The sequence below is a fragment of the Ovis canadensis genome, chromosome 13, assembly GCF_042477335.2.
Source record: "Ovis canadensis isolate MfBH-ARS-UI-01 breed Bighorn chromosome 13, ARS-UI_OviCan_v2, whole genome shotgun sequence".
In the NCBI taxonomy this organism is placed as follows: domain Eukaryota; kingdom Metazoa; phylum Chordata; class Mammalia; order Artiodactyla; family Bovidae; genus Ovis; species Ovis canadensis.
The window spans coordinates 22,144,839-22,160,872 of record NC_091257.1 but is presented as its reverse complement, the minus strand read 5'-3'; the positions used below and the strand labels follow the sequence as shown (position 1 = coordinate 22,160,872).

The window sequence follows — 16,034 nt, the reverse complement described above, 5'->3', positions numbered from 1 at the left end:
CAGGGATTGAACCCCAGTATCCTGCAATGCAGGTGGATTCTTTACCAGCTGAGTTACAAGGGAAGCCCAACAAGCTATCTGCTGGATAGCCTATCCCTTCTCCAGCAGATCTTCTTGACCTAGGAACTGAACTGGGGTCTCCTGCATTGCAGGCATATTCTTTACCAACTGAGCTGTCAGGGAAGCCTCTCGTCACCTGGGAAGCCCCCAATATCCTCAGACTTGAGTTAATTGCTTGCTGGTGTTGGAAAATGCACATTGGAGTATTGTAAACTCTTGTTGTATGATCATGTGCCTTTGTTAATGGTTTTCTGATCATTTCATATGGCCTTACTTGTCTTCCCAACAATATAACATGTTCATAAAAGGAAATTTTCCAGTATTCTATCACTTTGGTTTCCTCTGTAGCACCCAAGCATGCTGAGCTGATTGTTTTTGAGCCTTAGAAGATTAGTGATACAGCAGACTGGTATATAACAAAGCCCTTCAGTTCAGTTCAGTTGCTCAGTCGTGTCTGACTCTTTGCGACCCCATGAATCGCAGCACACCAGGCCTCCCTGTCCATCACCAACTCCTGGAGTTCACTCAAACTCATGTCCATCAAGTCGGTGATGCCATCCAGCCATCTCATCCTCTGTCATCCCCTTCTCCTCCTGCCTCCAATCCCTCCCAGCATCAGAGTCTTTTCCAATGAGTCAACTCTTTGCATGAGGTGGCCAAAGTACTGGAGTTTCAGCTTTAGCATCAGTCCTTCCAAAGAACACCCAGAACTGGTCTCCTTTAGAATGGACTGGTTGGATCTCCTTGCAGTCCAAGGGACTCTCAAGAGTCTTTTCCAACACCACAGTTCAAAAGCATCAATTCTTTGGCGCTCAGCTGTCTTCACAGTCCAACTCTCACATCCATATATGACCACTGGAAAACCATAGCCTTGACTAGATGGACCTTTGTTGACAAAGTAATGTCTCTGCTTTTTAATATGCTGTCTAGGTTGGTCATAACTTTCCTTCCAAGGAGTAATCGTCTTTTAATTTCATGGCTATAATCACCATCTGCAGTGATTTTGGAGCCCGAAAAAATAAAGTCTGACACTGTTTCCAATGTTTCCCCATCTATTTCCCATAAAGTGATGGGACCAGATGCCATGATCTTCATTTTCTGAATGTTGAGCTTTAAGCCAACTTTTTCACTCTCCTCTTTCACGTTCATCAAGAGGCTTTTTAGTTCCTCTTCACTTTCTGCCATAAGGGTGGTGTCATCTGCATATCTGAGGTTATTGATATTTCTCCCGGCAACCTTGATTCCAGCTTGTGCTTCTTCCAGCCCAGCATTTCTCATGATGTACTCTGCATAGAAGTTAAATAAGCAGGGTGACAATATACAGCCTTGAGTAGTTAGTAAATACTCAGCAATTTTTAATTGTTGTATCAGTGACAGCAAAACAGCAGCATCAGAATATTGGCCAAACAGTGTCCATTTTCTTCAGTGTTACCTTTTATCATGCAGCTAACTTTTCATTAAAGTATCTCATCCTATTTGTAAAGAATATCAAACATTTCAAATAGAATTTCCTAATTCTGGGATGTCAAACAACCTGTCAGATTGTCCTGCGTGATGTTTTGTGTCTGACAGTGCTGTGTGTGTTTGAATAATAAGAGCCTAACAGTTACTGGCATGTGCTGTCATTGCACCAGTGTCTCGTACAGTCCTTGTCAACCTGATGACAACTGTTGCTATCCCCATTTTAGAGATGGGGCCCAAGAAGTTAAGTAACCAGCAGAAGTTACACAGCATGTAAGTGCCGAAGCCTGGGTAGAATCATTGTTGGTTAAGATAGCTCCAGCTGCTATAACAAGAAACCCCAGAATATATATGTATAATTGTTTAAACACAATGAGAAGCATGTTTCTCATTCACATAAAATACAGTTTGGAGTTTCTGATTAGCAGAGGTCTCTCTTCCAAACTATAATTCAGGGTCCCAGGTTCCTTATCTCACATAGGCCTCAGGTCATCAGAGAAAGCACAAGGAGAATGGTTTATAAGATTGATGAAGCCTGATTGGTTTATAAGCCTGATTGCAATCATGAAGCCACACACGAAGTTGCAAAAGAAGGCTGGGAAATGTGGTCCAGCATTGTGTCCAGGTAGAAGAGTGGCCCAGAAGCCAAGGTGCTCTGGATTCCTAGCCAGTGATTGATGAAAAAAACTTGGTTTTGTTTTCTTAAAAAAAAAAAAAAAAAAAAAACAGAAACCAAACTCTCAGAGTTATGAAACCCATGAATAAAACATTTCAAAGAGCTTTATTTTTTAAAGCTATTAATATGTCTGTCTGTATTTTATATTCCTGACCCCACCAAAGGAGGATAATAACTTGTCTAAGAGAATCTTCTTCCCTTGACTGTTGTGGCAGATCTCAAGCAACTCTCTGGCAAGTGGAAAGATGGATTAAAATATAACCACTAAATAAAGGCTTTGGGACTTTCAAAATTAAATTGTGTGCTTGTAGTTTTCCTGGAAACCACAAAAAAGCAGTCACTAAGGTGGTCTTAAAAGATTTAAAGACATGAGTATGAATGATAGGAAGTCTCAGCTACTACTTAGATTGTGCTTAGGACATCAAACAGTTATATAATTTCTGTATTATATTTTTCTTTTTCTCATTTTGAAGTCTTCAGGCTAAATATGTTATTATACAATGCTTTTGGTTTTAATAGAAAAAAATACAAACCTAAGATTATTGGCTTTGAATAGACAGTTTAATTTATAAAGTGATAGTTCTTGTAGGAGTGTTAACCTCAAGGATCTGTCTAGTCATTCAGGGAATTATTAAGAAAGCAGAGAATTCTAACTCCAAGGCCGTTGGGTTCCATTGGTGTGGAGACATTAGCATCTTCAGAATCTAACGTTCTATCTCCATTCTAACACCATAATCACTTGCAAAGTGGGGAAATGGAACCAGTCCATGCTTCTTAAAAAATCTATTTAAAAACAATCTTCACTGTAACAAATTAGCGTGACTGACTTTTTAACCAAACTGACTGGTCACATGAGTGAAAACGCTTGAGATTCTTTGTACATAAACGTAGCCCCGAGGGGTTTGTTCTAGTCGCTTCTCCACTCAGTGAGCATCTCTAGAATATGCTTGTGTCAGACACTCTGACAAGTGCAGGGAACACAGAGGAGCGGGTGCGCGACGAGCTCTTGCCTTCACTGGGCTTTCAGCTACAGAGACTCAAAAATTCCAAACAAACCAAAACCTGAACCGTTGCATCGAAAACCGTGAAATGCTCAGCTGGGAGCTGTAGGAGCTAGAAGAGCTGCTAGACTGAGGGGAGGGTCCAGTAAAGGTGCTCTTTCCTGGAGAAAGAACCGAAGCGGCGATGAGTCACGGACTCCTTGTTAGAGTGGTGTATGAGTGGGACGTTCCCAGGGAATGGAGGGAGAAGACCCCAGACGCTGCAGCTTTGGCATCTGCTGTGTTCACGTGTTATTTCTCGTAGTTCTGAGTTCCGGTGCAGTACTTTGCTACTGTGGTTTTAAAGATACTGTGTTAAGTTCTTAAACTTGTAGGGCATGCTCGAATCTGCACAGTCCTTATACACTCGGTGGAAAATACTTCACTGCACTTTAAAATGCTGACATGCAGGTTCATTGTAGACAGTGGTCTATTTTTAGGCTTGAGGAATTCAAGCCCACTTCTCCAGAAGAACTTTTAAGAGATAAACACTCATATAAAATATTCTCTTAAACAGCCCCCACTGTTTATAATATGATTTGATGCTCTGTTGAAATCTCCACAGAAAGCATCAAATACATCTTGGTTCAAACTTTTCCAGGCCAAGGTCATATTTTCTGATGGGTTTGAAGATCATGTTGATGGATGAAACTGGTGAAGTGTTGACATTACATTTGGACGATAAATCATTTTATTCCTCTCAACACCAAAATCATACCCAGTGTGTTTTGTAATTGACTCAGTGATAATTTAGGGAAGAGATAATCCTGAAAAGTTAATCTTAACAACTTGTTTGTCTGAGTGAGCATTTCTCTGTTAGGCATACAGCTCGATTTATACAAATCTCAATGTATTTTTGAAGTATTTTGCCCATGTACCATTAATAAATATCTCAAGACCATTGTCATCTTTTCAGATTCTTTTTTATCTTCCTTCCTAACTCTCCTTGATACTTTGTGGTTTAGCTCAGTTTATTTAGATGCTTTTCTGTCATAAACTTGGTGGGGCTGGAAGTGCTAGAAGTGAGTTTGGATTGGCCATTTGTGTTTTTGTAGATCTCACGGGATTGTTATCAAGTCCCCTGGCTTCCTGGTTTCTTCCTTCTAATTCTGGGTCTTTTTCGTGCTCAGAAGAAAATCAATTGCTTTAAGACAGACATCCCGTTGGTCAAGTTACAGGCTGTCTGGTTGGACACACGGTCACTCTTTGATCTTTTAAAAATTAATTTATTCTCTGTTGCCTCTGGTGCCTGGACTGCCAGGAAGTCTCATTGGGTTCTCTCTGTATCTCCAGGAAACATGAGGATAAATTTTCCTCTGGACTTCTCTTTTTGGGACAGATATCTTAAGTAATGTGATTGGAAATTTTCAACCTATTTGTGAACAGTTCAGTTCAGTTCAGTCGCTCAGTCGTGTCCGACTCTTTGCGACCCCATGAATTGCAGCATGCCAGGCCTCCCTGTCCATCACCAACTCCTGGAGTTCACCCAGACTCACTTCCATGGAGTCAGTGATGCCATCCAGCCATCTCATCCTCTGTCATCCCCTTCTCCTCCTGCCTCCAATCCCTCCCAGTGTCAGAGTCTTTTCCAGTGAGTCAACTCTTTGCATGAAGTAGCCAAAGTACTGGAGTTTCAGCTTCAGCATCAGTCCTTCCAAAGAACACCCAGGGCTGATCTCCTTCAGAATGGACTGGTTGGATCTCCTTGCAGTCCAAAGGACTCTCAAGAGTCTTCTCCAACACCACAGTTCAAAAGCATCAATTCTTTGGCCCTCAGCTTTCTTCACAGTCCAGCTCTCACATCCATACATGACTACTGGAAAAACCATAGCCTTGACTAGACGGTCCTTTGTTGGCAAAGTAATGTCTCTGCTTTTGAATATGCTATCTAGGTTGGTCATAACTTTCCTTCCAAGGAGTAAGCGTCTGTTAATTTCATGGCTGTGGTGTTAATATTTCTCCTTTGGGGTCTGCACTGTGGATTCATTCCAGCTAACCCCTTCTTTTAATGCCATCTTATAGAATACAGTTCTAAACCAGGAAGAAAATGATCATTTCTGCTTTCTTCTTTTGCTAAAATTATGCTAAAATACATATAACATTCATAGGGTTGCAAAGAGTTGGACATGACTGAAGCACCCTAGCACACACACACACACGCATACACAGCATAGAGTCTTCCACTGTAGCCGTTTCAGGTGTCCTCTGCAGTGGCACTTAGTGCGTTCACCTTGTTGTGCAGCCATCGCCCCCCTCCATCTCCAGAACTTTTCACCTTCTCAGACTGAAACTCTGTGCCCGTTAAGTAATGATCCCCTAATTCTGCCCCCCTCCAGCCCCTGGCAGCCACCATCTTGCTCCCCATCTCTGAACTTTGACGTCTAGGGGCCTCATACAAGTGGAATCTTGCAATATTTGTCCTTTCGTGTCTGGCTTATTTCACTGAGCTTTGTGTCTTCAGAGCTGACCCATGTTGTGCCATGTGTCAGAATGTCAATTCTTTTTAAAGCTGAACATTCCATTGTATGTGAAGACCGTGTTTTGCTCATTGATATCTTGATGGACATTGGGTTGCTTGCTTCTACACTTTGGCTATTGTGAATAAAGCTGCTATGAGCTTTGTGTACAGATATCTGAGTCCCTGCTTTTACTTGTTTTGGGTATATACTGTGATGTGGAATTGTTAAATCATATGGTAATTCTATGTTTAATTTATTGAGGAACCACTGTATAGTTTTCCACCTTCTTGATCCCTATTGTAATCACGTGACCATTTCCTAGCTGAAGAGGGTGAGATGAAGGATGAAGGGGCCTAAGGGGCCTCTGCTCTCTCAGGGATTGTTTTTGGTTAGAATGTTCTTTTTAATTGATGAATGATGCCTGAGGAAAAAATTATTTGGCTCCATGCTAATGAATTCCTAAAAGAATAAAAGGCTCCACAACACGGAGCTCTGGGAATTGTGGATTTGAGCCTTAGGTGGCTGGATGTGATGAGGGCTGCTGGGCAGCAGACTCAAACGACACATTGTCTTCAAACTCCTCCCTTGAGGTTAATGAGATGTCACAAGAAACAATGATCCATGAGTGTGTCTTACTGTGGACTTCCCAGTATAAAACATCCGTGCTTATTAGATACCTCCAGGTACGACCCTCAGATGCAAGCAATAATGAGGCCAGACTCTGGGACATGGTGCCAGAGGCATGGGTCTGGCAGGTGAGCTCAGTGATACCCCACTCCCAGGAGATGCCACAGGGCCTGCCGTGCCCAGATCTCCACCCAAGAGCTAACAGACCTCTGTCTGCAGGTTACAGGTGGCTTCCTGCCTTGCACACAGAAACACTAGGTACCCAGAGAACATTTTCTATTTTCCAGAACTTTACAAATTGCTGACTATGTCAGTTGCTGTCATAGGACTTGTGCAATGATACCTAAGAATTAAAATCAGTTAGCCTCTGTGTTGTTCGAGCTAACGCACATGCTTGCCTCATCTTTGGTTGCACAAGAGGATGTCACCCCTACCCCAGGCTTGGCCACCTCCCCAGCTGCATCGAGTGACTGCACTCTGGGACTTGAGCTCCCCTGTGTTCAGTCCTTAGGAAAATCTTGTGTAGAGAAGCAGAATCAGAGAGGATTATCTGAGGGATATACAATCCCTCTGTTCTTCTTAGAAACTCTGACATTTATCTATCCCTGGATTAAGAGAGATCATAAAAAAAAAAAAAGGGAATTCCTGGCTGACCCCTCATGGAAGAAATTTGCCTGCTGACCTCCTTTTGGTGATGCTGTAATACACAGCCTTACAAAGCCCCTTGTTCTCCAGTTGCTATCTTCACCCATCCGCTGTATGCGGTACCTGCTGTGCGTAAAGCCTGCAAGAGGAGTGGCTCCCTGGACTCCATGCCAGGAAGTTTTCTCCTTTGAGTGGTTGGTCCGTGTGATCCCATTCTACCGCATGGACCCCTGTCTGCTCGTTGCCCCCGTGAAGCTCAGAGACCAGGCAGCCCTCTGCCTCCAGCGTGGGGGCAGAGCTCAGGCTCGATTTTGTGTGAACTCATGCCTGTCTTTAACTTATTTTGTAAGTTCTTCTTTTTCTTTTTTTTCATCCCCTCACTGAGGTGAGGTTGTTGAGTGGTCTGATGTTTGTAAGCTGCTTAATTATTTTAAGAAGCAAACTGAGGGGATAAACATGAATCAGGTGTCCTCACTTTTGAATGTTTAGAGGGCAAGATGTGTAATGTATATTGCCAATTTTGGGTAACTGGAATATGCGCAGTATAGTTGGACTGAAAACCATTCTTGTTCTGAGTATGACTAAACCCTAAGCTCCGTGCTGTCCTGATCTTGGAATCTTCCCGCTGCCAATGCTGTGCTTGGCCTGTAGTAGGTGTTCAGTTAACATCCTCTAAGATTTGAACAAACAAGATCTGTCTGCCCCTGAGTTACCCTCGAGCACAGCCTGGAGATTCTCAGAAGCAAAGAGAAGCCAAGATTCTCTGGTGTTCTCTAAGATTCTCTGGTGTTCTCTACCCCTTCGTCGCATGTGGAGGGGAGGGAACACAGCTGGCGCTCTAACGGTCTTCGTCTCCTCCTCCGCAGACTCATATTTCCAGACTCCCTCCCGGCGCTGTGGCTGGACAGTCCGTGGCGATTGAAGGAGGCGTCTGCCGCCTGGAGAGCCCGGTGAGCTGAGCCTTCCAGCGGAATCCAGGCTCCACGGGGTTCGAACGGAAGTTGGATGTTTTACCTTCCTCGTTTCATAACTTCTGTCGCAGCCTCGCGTGTCCCTCGCGCGTCCCTCGCCACACTAGTGCCGCTGTAGTTAGCGCTTGGCAACACGCGGGTCTTGGGCGGGGGAGCGGGATGCTGTGTGTGTGAGTGTGTGTGTGTGCGTGTGCTCGCTTCTTCAATGAACTAGAAACTCCTCCTGATTCTGTAACCTCAGACCAGGAATGATTAAATCATCTTCCCAAAATGTGTGCTTTAACTGTTTACAGGTGAAACCTAAAGTTGCAGGAAGTGGTTGCTTTCACAAAGCAGTACCAACTGTGTCGCTGTAACGTGTAATGTGTCTGAAACTGCAGAGTAAATCTACTTGTTGCAATGATTGACAGCGGCAGTGCTCCTGATAACAGTGCTAGTAACAAAGTATTTTTATTTGTTAGCCAGTTTAAGTGGATCCTGTGGTGACTTAAACTGTTGTTCTCATCCCTCATATGGGGCATTTTTCTTTAACAAAGAATGGTTTCAGTGAAACAATCTAGCAGAGAATTAAGGTCAGAACCTTTTTAAATAATAGTCTTATTGATAAAGTTTGTACTTCCTTCCTCAAGCTTTTCTAAGCTTAAATCCTGCATAGTTTCGAGCTGTGTGTACTGTATTATGAAAGAATATTTAAAGAGAGCATACAGTAATGCAGTCCTTAATCTGTGTATAATGGAATGTTATTTACAATGTAACACTGTAAATAAGAAAGCAAAATTTATGGGAAAATTCAATATTATCTTTGTTTCTTGTTTAAATATATTTTTAAGATAAAAGGCACAAAAATAAAAGAAGCATATTACTGGATATAGTGTGTGATTCTCCTCTGACTAATAAATTATCTTTTGAATCCTAGAGTGGAGAGTTGTTTTTTATTTTTGTAAAAAGTTACTTTTTCCAGAAATCATACCTGTATGCCTCTAGCTGTGCTTCTAATTGTTCCAAATCCAGTTTTATCTCTATGTTTATCTCTATGACTCTGACACCAGCAAGATGAAAGATGAACTTAGCGCATGATTATGTGGTCAATGTAGAAGTCCCTAAAATTTCCACTGTAATTTGATTAAAAAATATATATAATGAAGGAAAGGAATAGGAACACTTTGCTTTGAGACATGGTAGTGGCAGCTGAAAAGTCAATGGTTTCAGTTGATAAATTGCTTCTAAATGTTATATTTAGTGATTCTGGAGCCACATAAGAAAACCAAGACTTTCCTTTTGATTTTACATGTAAGAGGTAACTATCAAGAAGATACTAAAGATAGACTTGCTCCTGCTGAGGAAGTTCCCACCATATAATCATGGCTCTGGGTGGTAACTGATAAAGCCCCAGATGAAATTATACACTTGACATCGATGTATGGCCAAATTATAAAGGAAAGACAACCAAAATGGAGTGGGTGTAAATATGAATGATTTGGGAGCTGCTGACTTATATCCCTCATACAGGCAATTACATTTGTCTCATTGTGTCCTTGTAGACAGGTTGGTGCCGTGGTATCTGTTTCTCATTCTTAATGAGGCCAAGAACTTCGTAAGAGATCGGCTGGCTGGTGGGGAGCCTTTGGCTTCAAAAGCTTTCAAAGACCTGTTACCTGTTGGCAGGGTTTTTTTCAGGAACTGGATTGGATCACATAAAACTATCAGGACACTTTGGAATCTGAAAATCATCTGACCTATTTCACCAGGAATGCCATTTCTTTCATCTCCTTTTGACTTTATCCCATTCACATTTGAAAGTTTGGGCTTGTTAAACACCATTTTTATGAAGAGTTTAAAAACTGGTCAGTATAAAAGGGCACAGCCCCTCCAAAAACAGTTCATTAAGACTGTTTTTCTAGTTGTTGGTTTTTTTAATATAAGGGCTATGGTGAAACCAAGAGGGGGGAAAATGATACTAAGGATCATGGAGGCAAAAAGTAATGGGGGTAGTATAAGTGCCTTAATTATAAGATCAGATATTGAAGAAAAGATAGTGGCACGAGAAGACTCTGACAGATATAAGATCAACATCGTTTCACTCAAAAGCAGGAAAGGTAGAAATGAACAAGAATATAACCTCATTCCCAAGTTTGGCCTCTGTCACCAAGACTCTGAAGCTGTGTTTGAAGGTGCCCACTTTTAATGTGGATGATCCTAACTACAGGCCTGTTTTCTATTTCTTTTTAAGGCCTGGGCATTTGATGAATGGTTCTCTTGGATATAGCCATCCCTGTGATCCTCTCTGAGTTTAGAAACTGGGATTTCTTCTGCCCTTGGCAAGGAGGCAGAGGGTGTGCACTGTATCCTGAGGAGTCCTTGTACGGACCTACCCACGTGGAAGTCTTGTGTGGGCTCTGTCCTCGCTTGTCACCTCTGCCAGCTCTCTCTGCTTCCTGTGTGTCTGCCTGCAGTGGGTACTTTCTCATCGTGTAACTGCCTCTTCTGAGTGTGCACTTGAACTCAGATACCAGTGTCTATTAGAACTGTGTATTAAGTATACGTAAACAAGTCATCAGTACTAGTCTGAGATGCTTGTCTGTGAGCAAAATTGATGTGTTTTAGTTTATTGACATGGGGACATCTCTTGGTTGCTCAGAAGCCTTTTGTCATCTTGCCCAATGTTTGAGAGTGGTGATGTTCATGCCGGGCACCTGAGATGAGCAAGGTTACTCTGTTGTAACAGATGGAGGGCGTGAGAGAAGGGAGTAGGGAGTGAAGAAGGGAAGATTTAGAAAAGTGCTAGAATTATTAATTATTGTGAAATTTAAAAAAATCTGATCATTATTACAAAAGCGATCTATGCTTACTATAATAAAAAGAAAGAAATGCAAGAAAAAAATTAATTCATAACCCCATTTCCCTAGAGACAACGGTTTATAACACTTTAGCTTATATCCTTTAGTTTCTATTCTTAAAGATTCTTCTTATGCATGAATTTCCTGTGCTTTTAACACAGAAGTCAGATTATATTAAACCCCTAAATGGGGTTATATAGCCTTCAGTTTTCACCATAATCAACCCTGGGATTTCTTTGGAAGGAATGTTGCTAAAGCTGAAACTCCAGTACTTTGGCCACCTCATGAGAAGAGTTGATTCATTGGAAAAGACTCTGATGCTGGGAGGGATTGGGGGCCGGAGGAGAAGGGGACCACCGAGGATGAGATGGCTGGATGGCATCACGGACTCAATGGACGTGAGTCTGAGCGATCTCCGGGAGATGGTGATGAACAGGGAGGCCTGGCGTGCTGTGATTCATGGGGTCGCAAAGAGTAGGACACGACTGAGCGACTGAACTGAACTGAACTGAATATTATGGAAAGCTGTCCAAACCTCATATACCTCATTACCCACTTCCCCCCAACAAGGCTGATTTGGCTAATTCACATAGGTATATGAATACATATATTTTATATGAAAACTGTTATATACCCTTGGAGACCATTATATATAAAGATATAATCTGAAAAAGTACTATAAAGTACTATAAAGTATTAGCTAAAAATATATTATTTTACCTTATAGATTATTACAAAATATTGAGTATAGTTCATTTGCTGTATAGTAGGTCCTTGTTGGTTATCTGTTTTTTATATAGTGTATCAGTTAATCCTCCTCTTCCTTTTCCCTTTAGTATATGGTTAAATTCTTAAACAATGCCTTCTAACATTAAAAAAAATGTATTTCTTTCTTTTTCTTTTTAGTATTTGAGGGATCTTTTATTTATTTATTTATTTATTTATTTATTTTTACTTTACAATATTGTATTGGTTTTGCCATACTTTAACATGAATCCACCATGGGTGTACATGTGTTCCCAATCCTGAACCCCTCTCCCACCTCCCTCCCCATACCATCCCTCTGGGTCATCCCAGTGCACCAGCCCCAAGCATCCTGTATCCTGCATTGAACCTAGACTGGCAATTCATTTCTTATATGATATTATACATGTTTCAATGCCATTCTCCCAAATCATCCCACCCTCTCCCTCTCCCACAGAGTCCAAAAGATTGTTCTATACATCTGTGTCTCTTTTGCTGTCTTGCAAAGAGGGTTATCATTACCATCTTTCTAAATTCCATATATATGTGTTAGTATACTGTATTGGTATTTTTCTTTCTGGCTTACTTCACTCTGTATAATAGGCTCCAGTTTCATCCACCTCATTAGAACTGATTCAAATGTATTCTTTTTAATGGCTGAGTAATGCTCCATTGTGTATATGTACCACAGCTTTCTTATCCATTCATCTGTTGATGGACATCTAGGTTGCTTCCATGTCCTGGCTATTATGAACAGTGCTGTGATGAACATTGGGGTACACGTGTCTCTTACAATTCTGATTTCCTTGGTGTGTATGCCCAGCAGTGGTATTGCTGGGTCATAAGGCAGTTCTATTTCCAGTTTTTTAAGAATCTCCACACTGTTCTCCATAGTGGCTGTAGTAGTTTGCATTCCCACCAACAGTGTAAGAGGGTTCCCTTTTCTCCACACCTTCTCCAGCATTTATTGCTTGTAGATTTTTGGATCTCAGCCATTCTGACTGGTGTGAAATGGTACCTCACTGTGGTTTTGATTTGCATTTCTCTGAGAATGAGTGATGTTGAGCATCTTTTCATGTGTTTGTTAGCCATCTGTGTGTCTTCTTTGGAGAAATGTCTGTTTAGTTCTTTGGCCCATTTTTTGATTGGGTCGTTTATTTTTCTGGAATTGAGCTGCAGGAGTTGCTTGTATATTTTTGAGATGAGTTGTTTGTCAGTTTCTTCATTTGCTATTATTTTCTCCCATTCCAAAGGCTGTCTTTTCACCTTGCTTATAGTTTCCATTGTTGTGCAGAAGCTTTTAAGTTTAATTAGGTCCCATTTGTTTATTTTTGCTTTTATTTCCAGTATTCTGGGAGGTGAGTCATAGAGGATCCTGCTGTGATTTATGTCAGAGAGTGTTTTGCCTATGTTCTCCTCTAGGAGTTTTATAGTTTCTGGTCTTACATTTAGATCTTTAATCCATTTTGAGTTTATTTTTGTGTGTGGTGTTAGAAAGTGATCTAGTTTCATTCTTTAGCAAGTGGTTGACCAGTTTTCCCAGCACCACTTGTTAAAGAGATTGTCTTTAATCCATTGTATATTATTGCCTCCTTAAAGATCATACACCATGACCAAGTGGGCTTTATCCCAGGGATGCAAGGATTCTTCAATATCTGCAAATCAATCAATGTAATACATCACATTAACAAATTGAAAAATAAAACCATATGATTATCTTAATAGATGCAGAGAAAGCCTTTGACAAAATTCAACATCCATTTATGATAAAAACTCTCCAGAAAGCAGAAATAGAAGGAACATACCTCAACATAATAAAAGCTATATATGACAAACCCACAGCAAACATTATCCTCAATGGTGAAAAATTGAAAGCATTTCCCCTAAAGTCAGGAACAAGACAGGGGTGCCCACTTTCACCACTCCTATTCAACATAGTTCTGGAAGTTTTGGCCACAGCAATCAGAGCAGAAAAAGAATTAAAAGGAATCCAAATTGGAAAAGAAGAAGTAAAACTCTCACTGTTTGCAGATGACATGATCCTCTACATAGAAAACCCTAAAGACTCCACCAGAAAATTACTAGAGCTAATCAATGAATACAGTAAAGTTGCAGGATATAAAATCAGCACACAGAAATCCCTTGCATTCCTATACACTAATAATGAGAAAATAGAGAGAAATTAAGGAAACAATTCCATTCACCATTGCAACAAAAAGAATAAAATACTTAGGAATATATCTACCTAAAGAAACTAAAGACCTATATATAGAAAACTATAAAACACTGGTGAAAGAAAGAGGACACTAATAGATGGAGAAATATATATACCATGTTCATGGATCAGAAGAATCAATATAGTGAAAATGAGTATACTACCCAAAGCAATTTATAGATTCAATGCAATCCCTATCAAGCTACCAGCGGTATTTTTCACAGAGCTAGAACAAATAATTTTGCAATTTGTATGGAAATACAAAAACTTGTATAGCCAAAGCAATCTTGAGAAAGCAGAATGGAACTGGAGGAATCAACCTGCCTGACTTCAGGCTCTACTACAAAGCCACAGTCATCAAGACAGTATGGTACTGGCACAAAGACAGAAATCTAGATCAATGGAACAAAATAGAAAGCCCAGAGATAAATCCACACACCTATGGCCACCTTATCTTCAACAAAAAATATATTTCTTGAGTCAAACCCATCAGCTTTCCTCTGACATGAGCCCTCTAATTGCTCAACAGTGTGAACCCCTCTTGTGCCCTGAAGCCCAGTCTTTTTGCCCTACTTAGGGCTGCAGTGGTGGGTGATGGTGGGGTGTGGTGGGGTATGGATCTCCAGAGGGACCATAGATGGAAGTCCCCCACTAACTGGTTCAAGAAAAAGTTGAACCCAGAAGATGAGCCTTTGTGTGGATGATGACTTCATTTGCCTTTAGCTGTGTTCTAAGGACTGATGCTGAAACTGAAACTCCAGTACTTTGGCCACTGGAGGCAAAGAGCTGATTCATTTGAAAAGACCCCGATGCTGGGAAAGATTGAGAGCAGGAGGAGAAGGGGATGACAGAGGATGAGATGGTTGGATGGCATCACTGACTCAATGAACATGAGTTTTGGTGGATTTTGGGAGTTGGTGATGGACAGGGAGGCCTAGTGTGCTGCAATTCATGAAGTTACAAAGAGTTAGACATGACTGAGCGACCAAACTGAACTGAACTGAAACTTGTTCCCCACAGCTGGATGAGCTGGGGAAGGAGGTGTGGGTGGGCACACCTCTGGGGCTGCAGGTGGGAGTGAGTGAGTGGTGGTGGGCAACAGAAAGTAGTCCTTTCATATTAATATTTATTCTGGGGTATTAGAATTCTTAAGCAATATATCGCTTCTCCCCAACACTTATATGGGGGAACTGAACAATGTACCCACCCAGATGTCTGCCATCAGAGCCCCACAGGCTGACCGAATTGCCCAAGCCATGTTTCTTTTCCCCCAACCTGGCTCTGAGGTGGACAGCCGCAGGAAGGGTTAGCGGGGGAACTGGCAGGGCCCTTGCTCCAAGGCTGCACACTCAGCTTCCAGAAGCCCATCCACCAAGCCCAGGATGATTCTTCCTGACCAGCTGTGGAAGCCAGAGGGAGAGCGAGCATGGTGGATGCTCCTTTAGGTGCTGGTGTCCCCAGAGCCCTGAAACCAGTGGCAGTGCGGAAAAAACTGGATGAGGGTCTCTCTGCCTGAAACTGCTGTGGAGGGTTGGCTGATTCTCAACAGAGCTTCAGAAGCTGCCAAGAAAAAAAGTCTAAACAGTTCTTTTACCATCTGCTTCTCTATTATGCTGAAGATACAAAGGGTTGCTCCTAAAACGGCCATTCCTCGGCTTGGGAAATCCAGCAGTGCTTAACAGAAGATCTCGTTCTTCTACTATATTAAGGTAAATGAATGTTTCTTTTGCATTTAGAAGCAGTAAGATTTGAATCTTTCCACCCAAGATTTCCCCCCAAGCCTGTTAACTAGCTGCCACTCCATCTGGTTAATGCTCCCACCATTCTTCTGGATGGTCAGACCCAAATCCTTGTTTGTTTGTTTTTTTTTCATGTTTCACAGCACAGTGAACTGCCCCCAAACCCTAGTAGCTTTGACAGTGGCTTTTTTATTTGCTCATAGCTCTGTCAGTGAGACTCAGCCTCTCTCAGTGGCTTTCCAGTGCTTTCACTGGTAGTCACTGGTGCTCAGCTGAGCTGGAGGGTGAGATAGGGGCTGGGCTGATGGAGCAGCCTTAATCCATGAAGGCTCAGGGCCTCTCCCTCTTTTCGAGGCTTCTTGACATGGTCCTTTCACGCCATCTCTCCTACAAGATGTGGTGCCTTCAGGTTCCCAGCAACACAAAAACAGAAGCTGCTGCCTGTGGAATGTGGGAATCTTGCTTCCCCAACCGAGGGATGAGCCCTTGTCCCCTGCATTGGAAGGTGGATTCTTAACTTCAGGACTGCCAGGGAATTTGCTTGCCATGCCTTTTTAAGA

General features: G+C 41.8%; 1 protein-coding gene across 4 annotated transcripts in view; it reads left to right on the top strand.

Moving 5' to 3' along the window:
• Window positions 1-8,854, top strand: part of TASP1 (taspase 1) — a 266,211-nt gene extending 257,357 nt beyond the window's left edge. For all 4 annotated transcript variants that reach the window (XR_011248057.1, XR_011248058.1, XM_069547121.1 and 1 more), the window contains one exon: window positions 7,835-8,854. Coding sequence is in view for 2 of the 4 variants with exons in the window: in XM_069547121.1 (XP_069403222.1) it covers window positions 7,835-7,927 (93 nt within the window). In the remaining 2 variants the exon portion in view is untranslated. The remainder of the gene's footprint in view (window positions 1-7,834) is intronic.
• The last annotated feature ends 7,180 nt before the right edge of the window (window positions 8,855-16,034 follow it).